This window comes from Lasioglossum baleicum, unplaced genomic scaffold (assembly GCF_051020765.1).
Source record: "Lasioglossum baleicum unplaced genomic scaffold, iyLasBale1 scaffold1307, whole genome shotgun sequence".
Lineage (NCBI taxonomy): Eukaryota > Metazoa > Arthropoda > Insecta > Hymenoptera > Halictidae > Lasioglossum > Lasioglossum baleicum.
Window position 1 is genome coordinate 1 of NW_027470366.1, and position 16,423 is coordinate 16,423.

Sequence of the window (16,423 nt, forward strand, 5' to 3'; positions counted from 1 at the left end):
TGACAGCCGTTGATGGGCAACCAACGAATATATTCCGTTTGCCTTGTTATCCCGTGCTCTATGTATATACGGTTTCATACGCGAATTAACGAATGATTCGAACATCGGTCTAACGTGCATAATTATTTCCCGAGCAACAGCTCGTTATCCGCGCTCCCCGATACCATGGATCGAGACGCGCGTATTTCGCGTTGAAGGAACAAAGCAGGAAAAGGGGAAATTTTTCGAGAAATATCGAAACGAGGAATAACGCGGTGAATACACGGTGAGGAAGGTCGGAAGCGTAGTCACGAAGTGTCGGAGTTAGATGAGAATATTCTAGGATAGCGACGATCTCGATTGGTGCACGGAAACGGGAAGAGAAGAGAAGGGAAGAGAAGGGAAGTGGAGGAGAGCCATACAGCCTGTATTCTCTCGGACCGATTCGAGGTCCTGCCAGATGGTGGCAATATGGTGGCATGGAACAGTACGCCACCGATTTTCTCATAAACCGGTAAACTTTTGTACGAGTTTCTCGAGGAGAGGAGAAAACAGATGCCGCTTCGTAAAGAGCAGGCCGTCGAAGAAAAAGTTCGTAGGTTAAAAGTCCATTAAAAACACAACTGTCCGAAAAAGGAACGAAAAATTGCACACGCTTTCAAAGTATCAGGCGTTAGGAAGACTTTTCATGAACAAAGATAATGAAAAAACAACGAACACCCTCGTCGGGTATTAGCAGCGATAATTTTTTCTTCGCAAATTTTACCTTTATATTTTATATCACGCGAAAAAATTTTTCTTTCATCGGACTCGTTGTTTGTCTTGAACCGTCGTTGTTCCCTTGTTGCCTCAAGTTTCATAAGAGAAACCTATCTACCATGGACGCGTAGCTCGCGTGTAACGAATTCCAATAAACAAACGCACGATTAATTTATGATTAATTTCTTCCGCTGAGATATAAATATTCGCGTGGGATGGGAACCGCGACCCGAACGAATAGAGAACAAATATTTACAACAATAGGAAATACGGTAGAAAACATGGATATAAATTGCGTTATTGAGCGTATAAAATGGGACCGAACGAAAAACGAATGTGAAATATCGTGGTATCCAATGATAATCGTCAATAACTGGCAAGAGATATAACGCGTAAATCAAGGAGTAAAAACGTAACGACGCGTAACTAATATGCGTAACTAATATACGTAACTTCTATACGGATAACCGCATGGATCGATTGCTCGCAAATTATCGGGCTAACAAGCTTTATCGGTTACGCGTATTATCGCGTATTATCGCGTGGATCACATATTCTTCTCGCGTTTTGAGAATCAGTAAGGGTCCGTAGAAGAATTCTTAATCGCGAGACGTTGGAATACGTGGCATTATTTCAAACTTTGGCCAAGCTTCGGAAACTGTAACATAGCTGTAAGCAGCGGAAGTTGGAAGTTATAGGAAAATTGGAGAAAGTTGGCGCGTGAAGGAGCGATCGTGGTGCGATGAACGATGACCACCATGGACGATTGGGAATTTGGCGAGGAATTCGCGAGAAACACGCGAAAAGGGACTGGAAAGGGTAACAGCGAGGAAGCCACGCGGCAGAAGCTCGATCCTTCCTTCGATCTTTTATTCATGACACAGACGCGTCAAGCTGCTTCCTCTTTCCGCACCTTTTTTTTCCGCGCGCTCAACTACCTACCACCGAGCTTGTGCTTTTTTACTCGGACGCGTTTGCTTTGCATGCACGAAGAACAAGCACGAAGATCGGCACGCGTCCCTGACGCGAATAGGCCACATTTTATCCCCTATAAACACGCAGGGTCTTCGTAAATCCACTCGATACGAGGTCGCGTGGATATCGGTGCGATGAATGAGAAATCACGCGAGAGTGCGTTGCTCAGATTCCCCGGCTAAACGTGTTTCACGCATCGATCGCGAATCCAACCTCTAAGAAAATCATTCGCCGTATCCTTTCCCGACTACTCGCTTTCTCCTTTATCTCTATTTTAGGTTAGCAAACGCCATCAAAATACCTTTCACTCGTTAAACCTGGCATTCTTCCTAGTCGAATGAAATTTAAATCGATCATTCGCGCGATAGACCGTAATCGCGCGAATAAGCACGTGCGCCTTACGCGTTAATTTTCCATATAGGTCGCATCGTAATCTCAACTACGGATTTATCGCGCGAACAATAGGGAACCATGATAGATAGTTAGTATCGAGACGATACGCGTAACTAACCAGTGGATTTCCAAACGTTCCAAATATCGTTCCAAATATCGAAATGCAATTACGTCCTCGATATTTCAAATATCTCGTTTGCAACGAGACTTAAAATCTCTTAAACCGTGGTTAAGGTCTCGAGAATCGCGCAGTTTCACGAAGCTCCTCCACTTTTACGATTCACGCGGTACGTGTACCCGTTTTATCACCCGAATCATACGATACTTTCTGTCGGTGAATCGTTTATAAATTAAACACTCCGATTATCGACATTAACGGCCAGTGTCCAGATTATATTTCAAACGTATATGCATCCCAGAACTCGAGGACGATGACGTTTCCTATGCAACTAAAAGCTGCTTCGTTACGACCGGAACCCTTCCTCGGCGAGTATTCATTTCAGCAGCGATAAATTTCCACGACACTGACAAGTTATCGTACGTGTGTCGGAAGAGGAAATAGAATAGCCGTCGTTCGAAACGGACGAAACAATTACCCAGTGATACCTATTTCGATTTCTCCGTACAAACTGCAACATCTTACTCGCTCTCTAGCTTATTCTTCCTTTCAGCACCGAGTATATCGCAGAAATTTAAGACGAATTTGGAATTTTGGAAAAAGGAGATGACGATAAATTTATCGCGATCACGAGCGGTTTTTCCGAGGGAGACATTAATTAAACGACGCGCCGATGTTATCGCGCTGCTACGTTCACACGTGCGGAGAAAAGCCTGATTAATGAAGCCCGGTTGACCGGAAAAAGGATCATTTTCCTTCTCCTGTCTCCTTCTCCTTTATCGCCAGCGTGAAACGAAGATTTCATTAAGTCTCCGATCCATATTTTCATCGTCCTGTGTACCTACCATCGTTCAGCGTGGACATCCGATTAGATACGAATGCGAAGCTGTTCGAGAAATTGGTATGATAATTTTAAACACGAAGCACGAGGATGCTTGGATTAATCGGCTAGCGTAAAGATCAGACGTTGATTCGTAATACGTGGCAGAAGTTCGTTATCCGACTGATTTATACCGGAGTGCTCTTATCGAGCCGGTGCTCATAGATCTTCAGACTCGCATTAGAAAATCGCGAAACCTACTCGCCGTGAACATCGAGTATACTCGACGAAGACAATTAAGGCACGCAAATGGCCGGCCTCTCTTCCTCCGTTTCCCATCGTCATCCTCGGGAATACCAACAGGGCTGATATCTTTTCTCGCTCGCTACGCGATCAATCGTGGATTATACCCACGCCGGGACAACGATTATGCTAAAATTCGCAAAAGAAACCTCACGCGTACACGTGTAACATACGAGTTACAAACTTGATCGAGCTTACGCATTGAAAACTCAGGTTTATACCAGCCGACTGAACGCGGGATTCGACGTAAACCCGAGAAAATAAGGATTCGAAGTTGTACTCTTATTGTTAGCTGCGATTCGATCCCCATTGGAAAAGATAGGATATATCGAAAGAACTGCGACGGTGAGGCTACTCGATTCTGGTACATCGTTGAAACAGCTATATCGTGGGTCATGGCATCGTACATTTTCGTAATATTCTTAGCCCGCTTTCTTTGCCGTGGCCGTAAAAGTAACGCCTGTCACGAGACGGAAATAGCATTACGAGTGGATAAGCTGGATGACGATGTTTCGTACTTACGGAAGAGAAAAGGATTTATTATTAAAGCTACTTTCCTTCAATTATACGGTGTACCTTAAATATCGCAGGAGCAGCGGTCTCTCGAAACGAATGCGATGATATTTGTTCGCTTAAAGACACGAGCGTGCGGAAATCCCGTTATCCTCGAAGAGAGATGCTTTCGAGTGATTGGGAATTTATTTGTTGTTGTAGGTGACTTGGATCAGAAGAAAAGATAGACAACTGTTGACGCTAGGTACAGGTACTCACGCCATAGACACGCGATTCATGGTTGTCTCGAACAGCCCAGATTGGATTCTGCTGATCAAGAATGTTAAACGCGAAGACGCTGGATTGTACGAGTGTCAGGTAATTTAAGGTATAACCAGGGTAAAGCGGATCGGGAGAATTTCAGAAATATCCTTTCGAGACAGATTCAAACGGAACCGGTTCAGCAACGATTCATTCGCCTGAGCATTACCGAGGCGTATTCCGTGATTCCCGGCGGACCGGATCTTCACGTGAAGCAAGGATCTAGCCTTCGTCTAGAATGTCAACTGATAGCATCCACCGAGACGCCCAGCTTCATCTTTTGGTATCGCCAGGGCCGGATGATCAATTACGACGACGAACCTGGAGTGAAAGTCGAGGCCACGAAAAACGGTTCGATTCTCGTGATCGACAAAATGAAACTCTCCCACGGTGCTAATTACACTTGTTCCCCGAGCAACGCCAAGCCAGCGTACATCATGATACACGTAATCGAAGGTTAGTGATCTCCTTCTTCCTTCTACTCTTTATCTCGGGCAAAGTCTTTCGTCCTGAAATCTTTTCCGTATGTCTCTTTGTCCGCCGAATCGGAATGATTCGCCAAAGTTCCGTTCGCTTCTGTAACATTTTCGATCTTCCAATTATCCCAGTCGGACAAACGTTACTTTCTCATTGTTCTGTTTCTGTTTGTAGAAGAGGAAAAACCGGCGGCTATGCATGGCGGTGATCGGCGAAACGCTACGTCCACGGCGTCCATCAACGTCATGTTGATTTTCCTGACTTTCCTCGGTATACGCACCTCGAATCGGCAAGTCTGCGTCACGTGACCAGCCTACCGTGCCAATTTTGTTATCCAATCGATACTACCTGCTGCGGGATTCCGAATAATTTTCCTTCCATTTTTGTATCTTCTCTTACTTTATAGCATTACCCGCCGGATCTATACTTAAAGACATCGGCCATTCGCAGCGATGCAACCTGACCTGCTGAATTAATCCAAAGCTCACCGGCGCGGTAAAATGTCAACTTGAAATAACGATATCGTGGAACCGACATGCAGATACCAACACAGAGACGGTACTATTTTCCGCATCTTGGCAAATTCATCGTGAAATTATAACACCGCGAGATCTCGCGATTTCGGAGAATTTCAAAGTTCATCCATCGATGTATACCGGATAGATGTACTAGAATACTCGTCATCGTTATACCAACGATTCGAGGAGATTTCAGTTTTTCGAATTTGAGATTATAAAGCTTCGTTGTTAAACGTTAAACATCAAAGCGGCGTAACATGCGCGTATTTACAACGCTGAGTACACCTTGGTGAAACGCGAGACGAAACGTAAAGTCAAGCAATATTAAATCGTATGTTATATTCATTTTTACTATACCCTTGGAATATTTTCATCGCAGTAAACGTACAAAGGCTCATCTTTATCTCGAAGCATTCGCCGAACTATCTCTTTTCCTAAAACGAGCATGGCCAAAGGTATGCAAGACGTTACGATGAAAGAAGTAGTCGTCCTTTTGCATTTTTAAACGGAAAGAACGTTGAATTAAACGCTCGGCTGCCTGCAAAGGTGTAAGACACGCGAGAAATTTCTGTAACGAGGGAAAGAAAAAGGCGCGAAACGTTCTATCGATGTAAAAATACGAATCCTCGAGCACGACAAGTATCGCATTCACCGGCCGCTTTCACGTTCCCATAAATCGGCCGTTTTCCCGCATAAATACCATAAAAGCGAACGCATAGAAAGGTTCACGTTCATTCGTGGAAGAATCAATGTAACATAGCAGTGACACGTTAACGATGAATTGGAACGCAGACATTTTCAAGTTTAGATAAATTCAACGTATTGAAAAGGTCGTGGTACGTCGCGTCCCACTGTTTACCGTTTAAACGAGCATTAAAGTATACTCGATAAATCTTAAAGCGTGGAACACGCTTTTTCGTGTTTCGTTAAAAGCTTCGCGAATTAACAACCTTTCAACGAGCCAAATGATCTCGAGTTTTTTTCCACTGCGCCTCACACCGTGTGAAAATCCACGACGATTTTTCCTCGAACGAACGCCATCTCGAAAACCGTGCGAATAAAGTTAACGCAATTGTCCCCTGTCTAGTCTTATACCTAGTCTTACGATCCTACCTACCTTCCGTTGGTAAAAGAAATAGTTTAAGAATAATTAAACTCGTCCAACGGAGGATACTTCGACCTGAACAATTACAAAGTACAATCACCGTTTGTCCTATGCTTTGTCCGAGGAAAAGAGGGAGCTATTCTATTTATTCGAATCACAGTTCCCAGATAACGTTAGAACTAATCACTCGATGTATCAATGTGATCAATGTACATACGTGTATGCTAACTGTAATACCTACTCTAAATCGTACACATAACGAGTATGTGTAGCGAGAATGTTTGTTTCGCGAGGTTCGAGAGTTTCGCGATATCTTTTTACACGTGACGAAGCATTACGCGACTTATCGAATGAGCGTACGAGTTTTTACTTGAAACGAGTAACAACAATTTCTCGATGATTTCTCGTTCAAACGAGCTTTTCATTCTCCGCTCGGTTATTAACGCGATCCCTCTGCCTAGCGTTATAGAACCTATTAGCAGGAATTCCATCCTCCAAATTATAACGATTGACATTTGTAGATTCGATTCGTTTAACGATAATACCGCGTGTCGAGTGATTTTAATATCGCGAGGTTTCGCGTTCATTTTCGTCGACTTATCGGAAGAGGTAGACGAACGACACGAGAATACGCTCGCGGAATAAAATAATACGTCAGATTTTCATCTCCACGATATTACAATGTACAAAATAAATTGGACATTTTGAATCGAGCAAACTATGATTATTTCACGGACGAGGAAAGCATCAGACAGCATGGCAGGTCGATGCGTAAATCGGCCAGTTTAATACGCACGAGCATTGCATCGTAAAACCGAAATATATCCAATAAGGACACGAGACAGGATTCCTCGTATCACCGTGATTCTAACCTAAGGAATTTTGCTCCATGGAACATAATATCCCTCGTTGCCCCTTGGGTAACGTATAGTAAAGATGTATCTTCCGCCGAGAACACCTTTAATCGCGTATTACGAAGTAAGTACTTGCAAGATGTTTAACGGGAAAATTATGGTCACTGGAAATATTAATCCTTCGAAACTCCCGATGGAAATTCACCTACACCTACATAACTAAGCAGTGGCTACTTTACCTTTCCTCATTTTACCTTTCTCGTCGATCGTCGAATCGTTGAATATCGCGAATTAAAGGTAAGTATCGCGACTCGGTATGCGTATAAAGTCCAAAATTTCCGATGATCCGATAGTCACGTTCTCAGCACCGTTTCCAATAACCGCAGCTTATTTCCCACCATTAATCAAACTAAACCGATACAATACCTAATTTAGTATCCGTTACACCGGAGACCCAAAATGAATACGAGTTATCGCATTACCGTATGAACGAAAACGAGGTAAGTGAACGCGTCGAGTACCTCGAATTCGTCGAATTCGTCGAAGATGCATCCAGAATAAACCAATAAATTGTACAAGATCTTGTCAATTTCGCTTTTCCCGCTGAAAGAAGTAGGAAAAAGAAAGAGGGATGAGGAAAGTAAAGGAAAAGAAAGGTATTGACTCTGGGCTACGATACGTTTACTTGGGTGACACAGAAAAGATTTGTCTACGGGAAGAAAATGCGATCATGTCGAAGCGCGTTCTTCACCGCGAAAGATAGCCAAACCTTTTAAGTAAACGGTTACTTTTTTCGTTGCCGGGTCTTCGAGTTCCCCAAACGAACCGTCGTGTTCTTTCAACTTCTTTCACCAGAGATAATTCTCGATACTATAGCGAGGAAAAAATCCGCGCGAGTAGCTCGTTTGTTCTGATTGAATCGGATGGCAAGATCGATCCGGTTTCAATAGGTTCGAGATAACAACTATGAACCTGTGGAAAGACATTTTCACGAGTGTATTACCTACGGAGTTTTAATTGAAACTAGTTTACCGGTATAGGACAATGGAACGTACAGAGGGAAGCTAATTGAAAAGCGACGCGATGCAAAATAGTCGGACGCAAGGGTAATAAACGAACGCGCGGGGTTGGAGTTTTGCACTTGGCGCAAGTACACTTACAGCGAAAACTAGATGAAATGTGGTGTGGTCATAAAACAACCTGTCACCACCGCGCTTAATCCTCTCTTGCTTCCATCGATCTAATACACCCCTCTGCCCCTCTTTCCATCCAGCATAGGAATTATAACGAAGGACGCTTGTATAGCGATAGAATAACCGCGTAAAAGAACCTATTCGTCCGAAAATCTACTCTACCTCCACTTCGTGCGTCCACGTACGCTCAGATCAGAGATATCTGAGATACGAAAGAGGTGGTGACACCGTGAGAAGAAAAAATATGCCACTCGGAAGAACTATAGGGAAAGAGAGATAGAGACAGAGAGAGAGAGCAAAACAAAATGCAAACCCGAGTAATATAAAACTGAGAAGCAACAACCGAGCACGGAGAAGAATTGAATGGAGTCTTTATTCGATTGCTACTATCGTATCGCGAATGACAGAGAAGAGATCGGAAAGAAATTGATACGACGAAAGTGGAAAGAAATTTCGATCCCCTATAAACGATGAATAACATTCGGTTTTATTAAGATTGAAATTCATTTCCTCGATCCTATAAAATGGTATAACTAATTTTGCAGGATTCGAATTGAATTTATCGTTCTTAGGGATGTTTATAGAGATCTAATTCCATTCATTGCACATAAGTACTATTTTCAACTGCGCTACTTCTAATTAAAAATTCGATTGAAATTGAGATGTATTAAAAGGAGAGCGCTGAAAATAACTTTATAATACGAAAGCGAAGGAATAGAGTTGTTGGATAAAATAAGACAGTACGAAAAGGTATCGAGATGAAAGGATCGGAGGTTGGTGAATTAATCTATTTTTTGCTATAATTTCGTTGAAAAGCCGAGTATCGGGAAAGTATCGAGACGATAGGTCGATAGTTGAAAATAAACTAATCGGTGAACGGCCTTTGGCAACACTAGCAGCGGATAAAGACACAAGAGAAGAGATACGGTTACGTGCACATTGACACTGGAAGAGGTATGGCTGGTGAATATCGGTTTCCAATATAACGCCCGGAATATATTCGTAGGCGTTAATTCGAAATATCGCGAATACTACCTTGCAAGATTGGAAATTCGATTGTACGAAGATACTTCAAGGCCATACGCCTGATACATTGCAACGTTGCGTTACCACCATCGTCACCGCAAATCCCTAAGATCCCTATAATCCTGTGCACGCTACTCTGTAAATCACCGATTGCATTCTGGATTATCAGCGGTTCCAAACCCCTCTATCCTCCCGACTTTTAACCTAACACCTTCCTTCCTTCTTCGCTCCCCAGTCATTGCGTCGACAAATTTTCTCATTCACCGATCAATAAATTAAACCGAAATCATTACTCTCACTGCAATAAACTCGAATTATAATTAATATCTAGTACATGTTTTATTTGTCCTTTGTATTTCCGCTGGCAAATCGGACTAATAGCGTAAGTATCGATAAACAAATATTTGTCGAATACAAATATTATCGCAAATAAAGCACAGGATACAGTTTACATGTTACGCAACTGCATGTCGTACGCTCTGAAATACCGACCCTGAATTGAAAATAATATTCAGGTTATTTATCGAACACGATAAAATTCAAATCAACCTTCCTTAACGTTTCAAAAAAACTCTGCCGCGTCGTGATTGAAAAAAATATGATAAATCTATTCTATACCACAACCACGTTCTTACGCGATAAACGAGTTACGGAATTATCGTTCAAAGGAAATTCCATTGTATTCCCAGAAAGATTGATAATCGTCATTTCATTTTCATATTTCTATTATCGCCGCTTTCAAAATTATCATTTTAATACGGAATAAAATAAAAATTCCTAGTTAGGCGAGTGAAAATTAGCACAATTTTTGTTTCTCATCTGCTGATAAGTATCATTTGCAACGTTACCGATTCATCGTAAAAGAAAATTCCGACGATAATATTGGCTGAAGGAAATACCAAAAGTAAGTACACAGTACTTGTTGGCAAATCTAGCTTCTGCGAAGTTACCCTCGGTTATCTCGTAGTTCAGATTACAACCGTTATACGTTATCTATAGTTTCGCACCTTTAGGTCGGTAATACGTCTCGTTCGTGACATCACCATTCGTCGGTTAGGAGAATATTATATAACCTGTGTATGATCAACGCAAACTGCGACCGATACAATGATCCCTGCAATACCAACGGTCAAGTAACATCCTAACTTTTCTAAAAATAAATTTATATTCTACAAATATTTTGTCCTAGTAAATATTCATTTCCTTTTATTATACGTTAAATTTGATCGAAATAACGTAAAGTTACATCAAATACACCGAATCTGTTTAACGTATCTTAACGCGAAATGTAAATATGAAATTATAATACTCCTTTAGATAAATAATATTAAGATATTGCGAGGCGTATAGATACATACATATGAGCGCATGCATTCGTGTGAACGTAAATACGTATGCGACATGTATAAATATTATCGCGTTTGTACGCGCGTGTGTGTGTTGTATAAATGCGTGTAATTTATATATAATGCAGTTAGAGTACAACAAATGACATTCTTTTTATGCAGTTGCGTAAAGCTGAAGGACGGCGTCTAGCTAAAAATAGGTGCGTACGAACTGCTATCTTGTATTTCTCTCGACCAACTCACTGAATCAGCGCCAGTCTTAGGTTTCCCTTTTCTCTACCGCGATTAGCATTCCTATCTCAAAAAATACAGAAAAGCGAATCTTGTGCGTATTATGTTTCTGAAATTTTTCCCTCAAGGTCAGTTGGCCCATTACAAATTTTGTTCAAGTTATTTTCAGCACCTTTTAAAGGGGGGAAGTGCTGCATACCTGCCAGTGGTTCTCATTGATAATGAAAGTCGATAAATCAATATGGAGACAAAACGTTAAAGCGCATAATTGTACACAAATTACGTAAATGAATAGATTGGAAATAAGTAACATTGCAAATTAAAAGAACGACCAACATAATGCATTATGCACGAACCGAGTACTATTTTACGATATCACGTAATTCGAAAACACGAGAAAACCTTTATTTTATAATTATAACTAATTACGATAATATTCTAAATATACAACTACTGTAAATAAAGTCATTCTAATTTTTTACTCGTAGATTGAAGATTTATGCAATCGGTAATCATCGTTTGAAATCAAAGGTAAACGTTCAAACATAAATATGCATCGGTGACATGAAATTTGATGATTCTATGCGGAATTATTATAGAATAGAGATAGGTAAAATGATTAGAGATTGAAAGGAGGTCTTTGGATTGGACGGTAGACTTTAGGGTTCAGTTACATATACAGCAACGACCGCGACCGGAAAGTGTATGTAGTAGACACGAAGAGTCTTGGGGTAGGGCAGTGGAAATTTCCACTGTACCCGCTGAGACGGTCAATACTCTCTCCGTGCCGTAACGTGTGCTACACGAGGACCACTTGGACTACAGGAAGTTTCAAATGAAACGAACTAAAAACCACATTTTCACGTTCCCGTATTTACACCGATAACCATGCAACGCGTAACCAAACAATTACCTCGTTATTTCGCGTTACCTTGCGCAAGTAATTATACACGTAACATAATCTTCGTTGCGGTAAATCGTGATATTGAAATTTGATATACACGCTTAAGGAAAATCGAAAATCTTACAAATTAATCGAATTGCCAATTATTCTCTTAGCTAGTGTCTTCTTTGTCAACTAACGCTGCTTTATATCGCCAATGGAGAATTAGAACTAAATACGAATGCTCAATCGATAGTAGCACCATCTCGACGAGATTTCTCGAATCGAAACTACACCGGGATCGGTAAATTTGAGAATTCATCGATTAGTTCCAGAGAGAAACAATCTGTTTTTTTTTCTTATTTTTTTCAACAGAAGAAAAAGAGGAAAGAAAAACGATATTTACATAGTAAATATTTCGACGAATTCGCGTTCGCTCTTTAGCGAAAATATAACGACAAGAACAGGAATTTTAACTCGCAACGATACAATGATCGTTGTTACATTGGTCCGTAACAAACGCCATAAATGCATGCGAAACTTTACTGAATGGAAACTACCACGTTGTTAATTGCGGCATAAAGGTCACGGGTTAACAAACGGGCAGGCAGGCGCCAGCTACTGCCGATCTATTAATCAACGTAATCATTCATTCTATATACCAAGAGAGAAACGCATATTTAAATAAATTGCAAATACTTGGCCGTTACTGTCCATTTCGAAGATAGAAATGAAATATTTCTACCGAAGAAAAGAGTAACTGGCAGGATAGAAGAAAAATTGCCGGATTACCGGTAGAACGAAGCGGATCTTTTTTACCGAAACAGGTATCGAAATGGGGGTTCTATTCGCGTGAAGTGACCTGTAGATAGGGAATTTCTCTTTTTCTACATAGCACAACATTCAGCGCGTAGACGTAGAGGTACTTGCGGCAAAGAAACGGCAGCTAGCCAACGGTCACGTGACACAATTTGAATGCACTGAGAATCTTTAAATAACTATCTGTGCGCAAATGCTCTCTTCTTCCAGCCTGTCTCCGCGTCTCGGTGGAATGCAACACACAGAGAAAATTATCCTTCCCACTGCTGAACGCGTTAAGATAAGGATAACGCAAGTGATATTTAATACTGTTATTCCTTATAATCGACATACGTACACGTACAATGATATTCTACGAAAAATTATTCTCATATAGGAATCAGGGACTATAGTTTATTTATACGTTGAATAATTAACATATCCGCCTATGTAGATAGCGTAGTGTGTGTATATGTATTGATAAAAGAATATCCATTCCATATTTATTCTTTTATCGATGTATTTTGCTTATCGACATTTCTACGTAATATATATGCGACAAACGTTTGAATGTTAAATGTTTTGTTTGACCTCGTTTATTATTTATTGCGCGATAAAAGATATTAATATCTAGAAATATTAAATACGAATTAGACGAATATACCTAACCTATGCATGTCACACGATAAATGCAGCAACAAATAATCGAATGGGACGAATCAGATTAGGTTATGAAACGTAAAAATTCGTACTGTTATTATTACTCACGATATCGTTGCTGCTGCAATACCAAATTACGATATGTAGATCGTAGTGAAAATCTGCTGGAACAGTATCGATGATGTTTCGCGTGCATCGCGTGATTTTTCTACACAAACTCACGAAATATCCATGCGAACGAACAGAAGCACAACTATCGTGAACGAGCGCGGGAAGAACTTGAAAGTACAAGTCTGCACGATAAAACGTACGGAAGGGTTTCTTTCCAGCACGAAGATCACTGTGTTTTATCGCTTGAGCGACACCCTGTATACTCGGTCGGTAATCAACGAACACTTCAAATTTGTCGAAGAGCTCAAAATCATTCATAGATGTCATGAAGTTAATTGCTTTCAAATCGCGATAAAACGATAGATGTACAGACCGTAATCAATTTCGCGACAAAAAGTAGACGATAGATTTAAATCTTCCAGAAAAAGCAAAAAAAGCAAAGAAAAAGAGGAAAAAAAGGAAAAACGAGGTAAAGAATAAAAAAACGAGCAATAATGGAATAAAATGGAATAATAACGCGTTTAAGTAAAATTATTTATTAATAAACTTTAGAGATTTTTTGCATTTCAATAGGCGTTTATATTTTTTTTTAATTCGACACATTTGATTTATAGAAAATCTATCGATATAAAAGTATATGTAAGTATAAGCGTATTGTCGATAAAACGTAACAATTAGCAGATAACGAATGCGCAAGCTTCTATTTCACCACATAATTATTCACAGCGTTCTAATAATATACATATGCCTTGGCGGCGTGGAATAAAACTGGACATAAAGTATTACCTAACGTGTATACTTTATTAGACAAAAGATATTACCATTCGTTCGATACGTTGGTTAAACAAAACTCGATTACTGATAAAGTACTAAAGAAAATGCAAATATATTACAACATAGATGGAATAAGAATAAGCGAATTATCCAATTCTCGTTTGTGCTCTAAATAAAGAAATTAATCGATTATCGTTGCAACATCGTTCGAAAATATTAGACATCGATTTATAATTATCCTTTTGTTAGCATTACCGAGTGGATAGAAAATTAATGCGAGACTACAAGTATAAAAAGGAGGATCTTGCGAAGATATATATAAAAAAACAGGAAAAGGAAGGACCTGGAGGTGTTACGTTAGCTGTTGTTCTAAATCTGTTGTAAATAATGCTAAATCGGGATGTGGATATGATAAAAGGAGAGAACGATATAGTCGCGGGCGCCAGGATGTCGCGACGACGTTCCTGCTATTGCGTCGTTCCTCCTCATCTCGCTCTTTCACCGAGATCGATAGCGCGAAAAAAAGAATAACAAACGCATATCCTGCTATTATGTCCTTATTTTATGATCTCACATTCAAATAGTCCAACTCGACTGGAGATCTATCGGCAATAGTGAGAAATTTCCAAAGCTTCCGTTACGGTATTACTACGTTGCTCTGCTGCAGAGGGACCGCCTGCCAGCTTTCAATCGCTCTTCCCCTTAAAGAAACCCTACATTAATCACTCAAACCGTTCAATCTGCTCGGTCTATCACACACAACCCTATCTTCCTCTATCCGCAAATTACCGCTCGCTTTCCGAATTACCCTCTACGCTAATCCTTTCTTATCAACGTGCATACGTTACGCTCGAAAAGCGGAAAGACGCATAAAATTTCGTAATACGGTAACGATTACATTTCCTCGGAACAGGTATCGATGTTTTCGTATCCTTCCGAGCGTACGCGTAGTATCATCTTGGAAGATTCGCGAATTATCTTCAACTAAACGTTTCGTTAGCGATTCTTTTTTCAAGAGAAGGAAAAAACGGTTGGTTATACGTTATCGTCTTTCACGGCAAATGGATTTAGCTGAAAAGAAGGCCACGGCGTAGTAGGCCAACGTGGTATTGATTTCGGTCGGTCGGAGTTCTCTCTGCATCCGCGCTTTCAGTGTCATTTGAGTACGATGTAGATACGGTAGAAAGGTGCATCGGAAGAGAATTAAGTTGCGCTCTCATTCAGTAAAATCCCGAATAAAACCTGTGGAAACATACTAAGCGCGAAAGTATAAATCGATGAGAAGTAAGAACACGGTTCTAGAGCATCTACGAGTAGAGTACCGTTATTAAATAAATTTGATTGGATCACACGAGAAATCGTTGGAATCGTTATGGGAGTGGCAGTTAGTGGTAATCAAAGTCTACCTCTGAATAAGAGGAAATAAAGAAAGGAGAAAATAGAGAAGCGATATTTGCATCTGTGTAGAACGCGTAACATAGATTTTGATTATCTCGTATGCATGTTTCGCCGAAAATCTCCGATACGCGCGAAAGCCGTATGATCGAAAGGTGATGACGCGTGTACACGTGCACGCGTATTAACTGTATGGGAACTATTCGTGGAATTCGAAGACCGCTTTATACGCATATATTGGTAATCACAGCGTGTAGTTCGAACTTACCGTCATTTAACGCATCGATTAACACGGCAGGAAGGTGTATCGGTTGATACGATATTGGTAATAAGAGGAACGATTGGAAAACGATTCGGGAAGAAAACGTTGGCTCGTGCTGTGATTTTAGACTTTTAAACGGCTACACGACTGGTCGGTAACGGTCGATGGCAAAACCTTACACCGACATCTGTACGGAGGGTAGAAAACCGATACAGAAACCTGGCTAAGACTGGTTTCCCTTGAAAAAGCGAATCGGTCTCGGCAGACGGCAGTAGAGAATTTCCCCAGCCAGATGATATTGTCCTTGTTGAGAATCCAAGATCTCTTACCAAGGCCGACTCGGCCTCGCGCGATTAACTTGCTCCCGTTGCTTTGCTGAACCGTTTGATCGCATTATCGGTTCACCGGAATTTTCTGCAGTCGCGTTGAAGGCAGTGTCGCGGAATTATCCTAACGATATTCGGTAGATGGACGTGGCAGCAATCCGCCACCGCGATAGTTACAGTAGGAACCTGTGTCTGCGCACATGTGCGAGAACCTCTGTCTATACAGTTCTATTTGGCAATACACGTCGGCCGTGTCAAATATTTAGTCGCATCTAAACTGTGCCAGATTGTTCGCGTTCGACAG

At 40.8% G+C, this 16,423-nt stretch overlaps 1 protein-coding gene across 1 annotated transcript; it reads left to right on the forward strand.

Moving 5' to 3' along the window:
- Positions 1 to 322: 322 nt before the first annotated feature.
- LOC143220623 (neural cell adhesion molecule 2-like) lies at positions 323 to 4,945 on the forward strand (the record flags this gene model as incomplete). Its single annotated transcript, XM_076446243.1, has 5 exons — positions 323 to 493; positions 3,640 to 3,919; positions 4,062 to 4,217; positions 4,283 to 4,616; positions 4,812 to 4,945. Coding segments are annotated over 5 exons (1,075 nt in total), but the record flags the coding sequence as incomplete, so codon positions are not given.
- Positions 4,946 to 16,423: the final 11,478 nt, after the last annotated feature.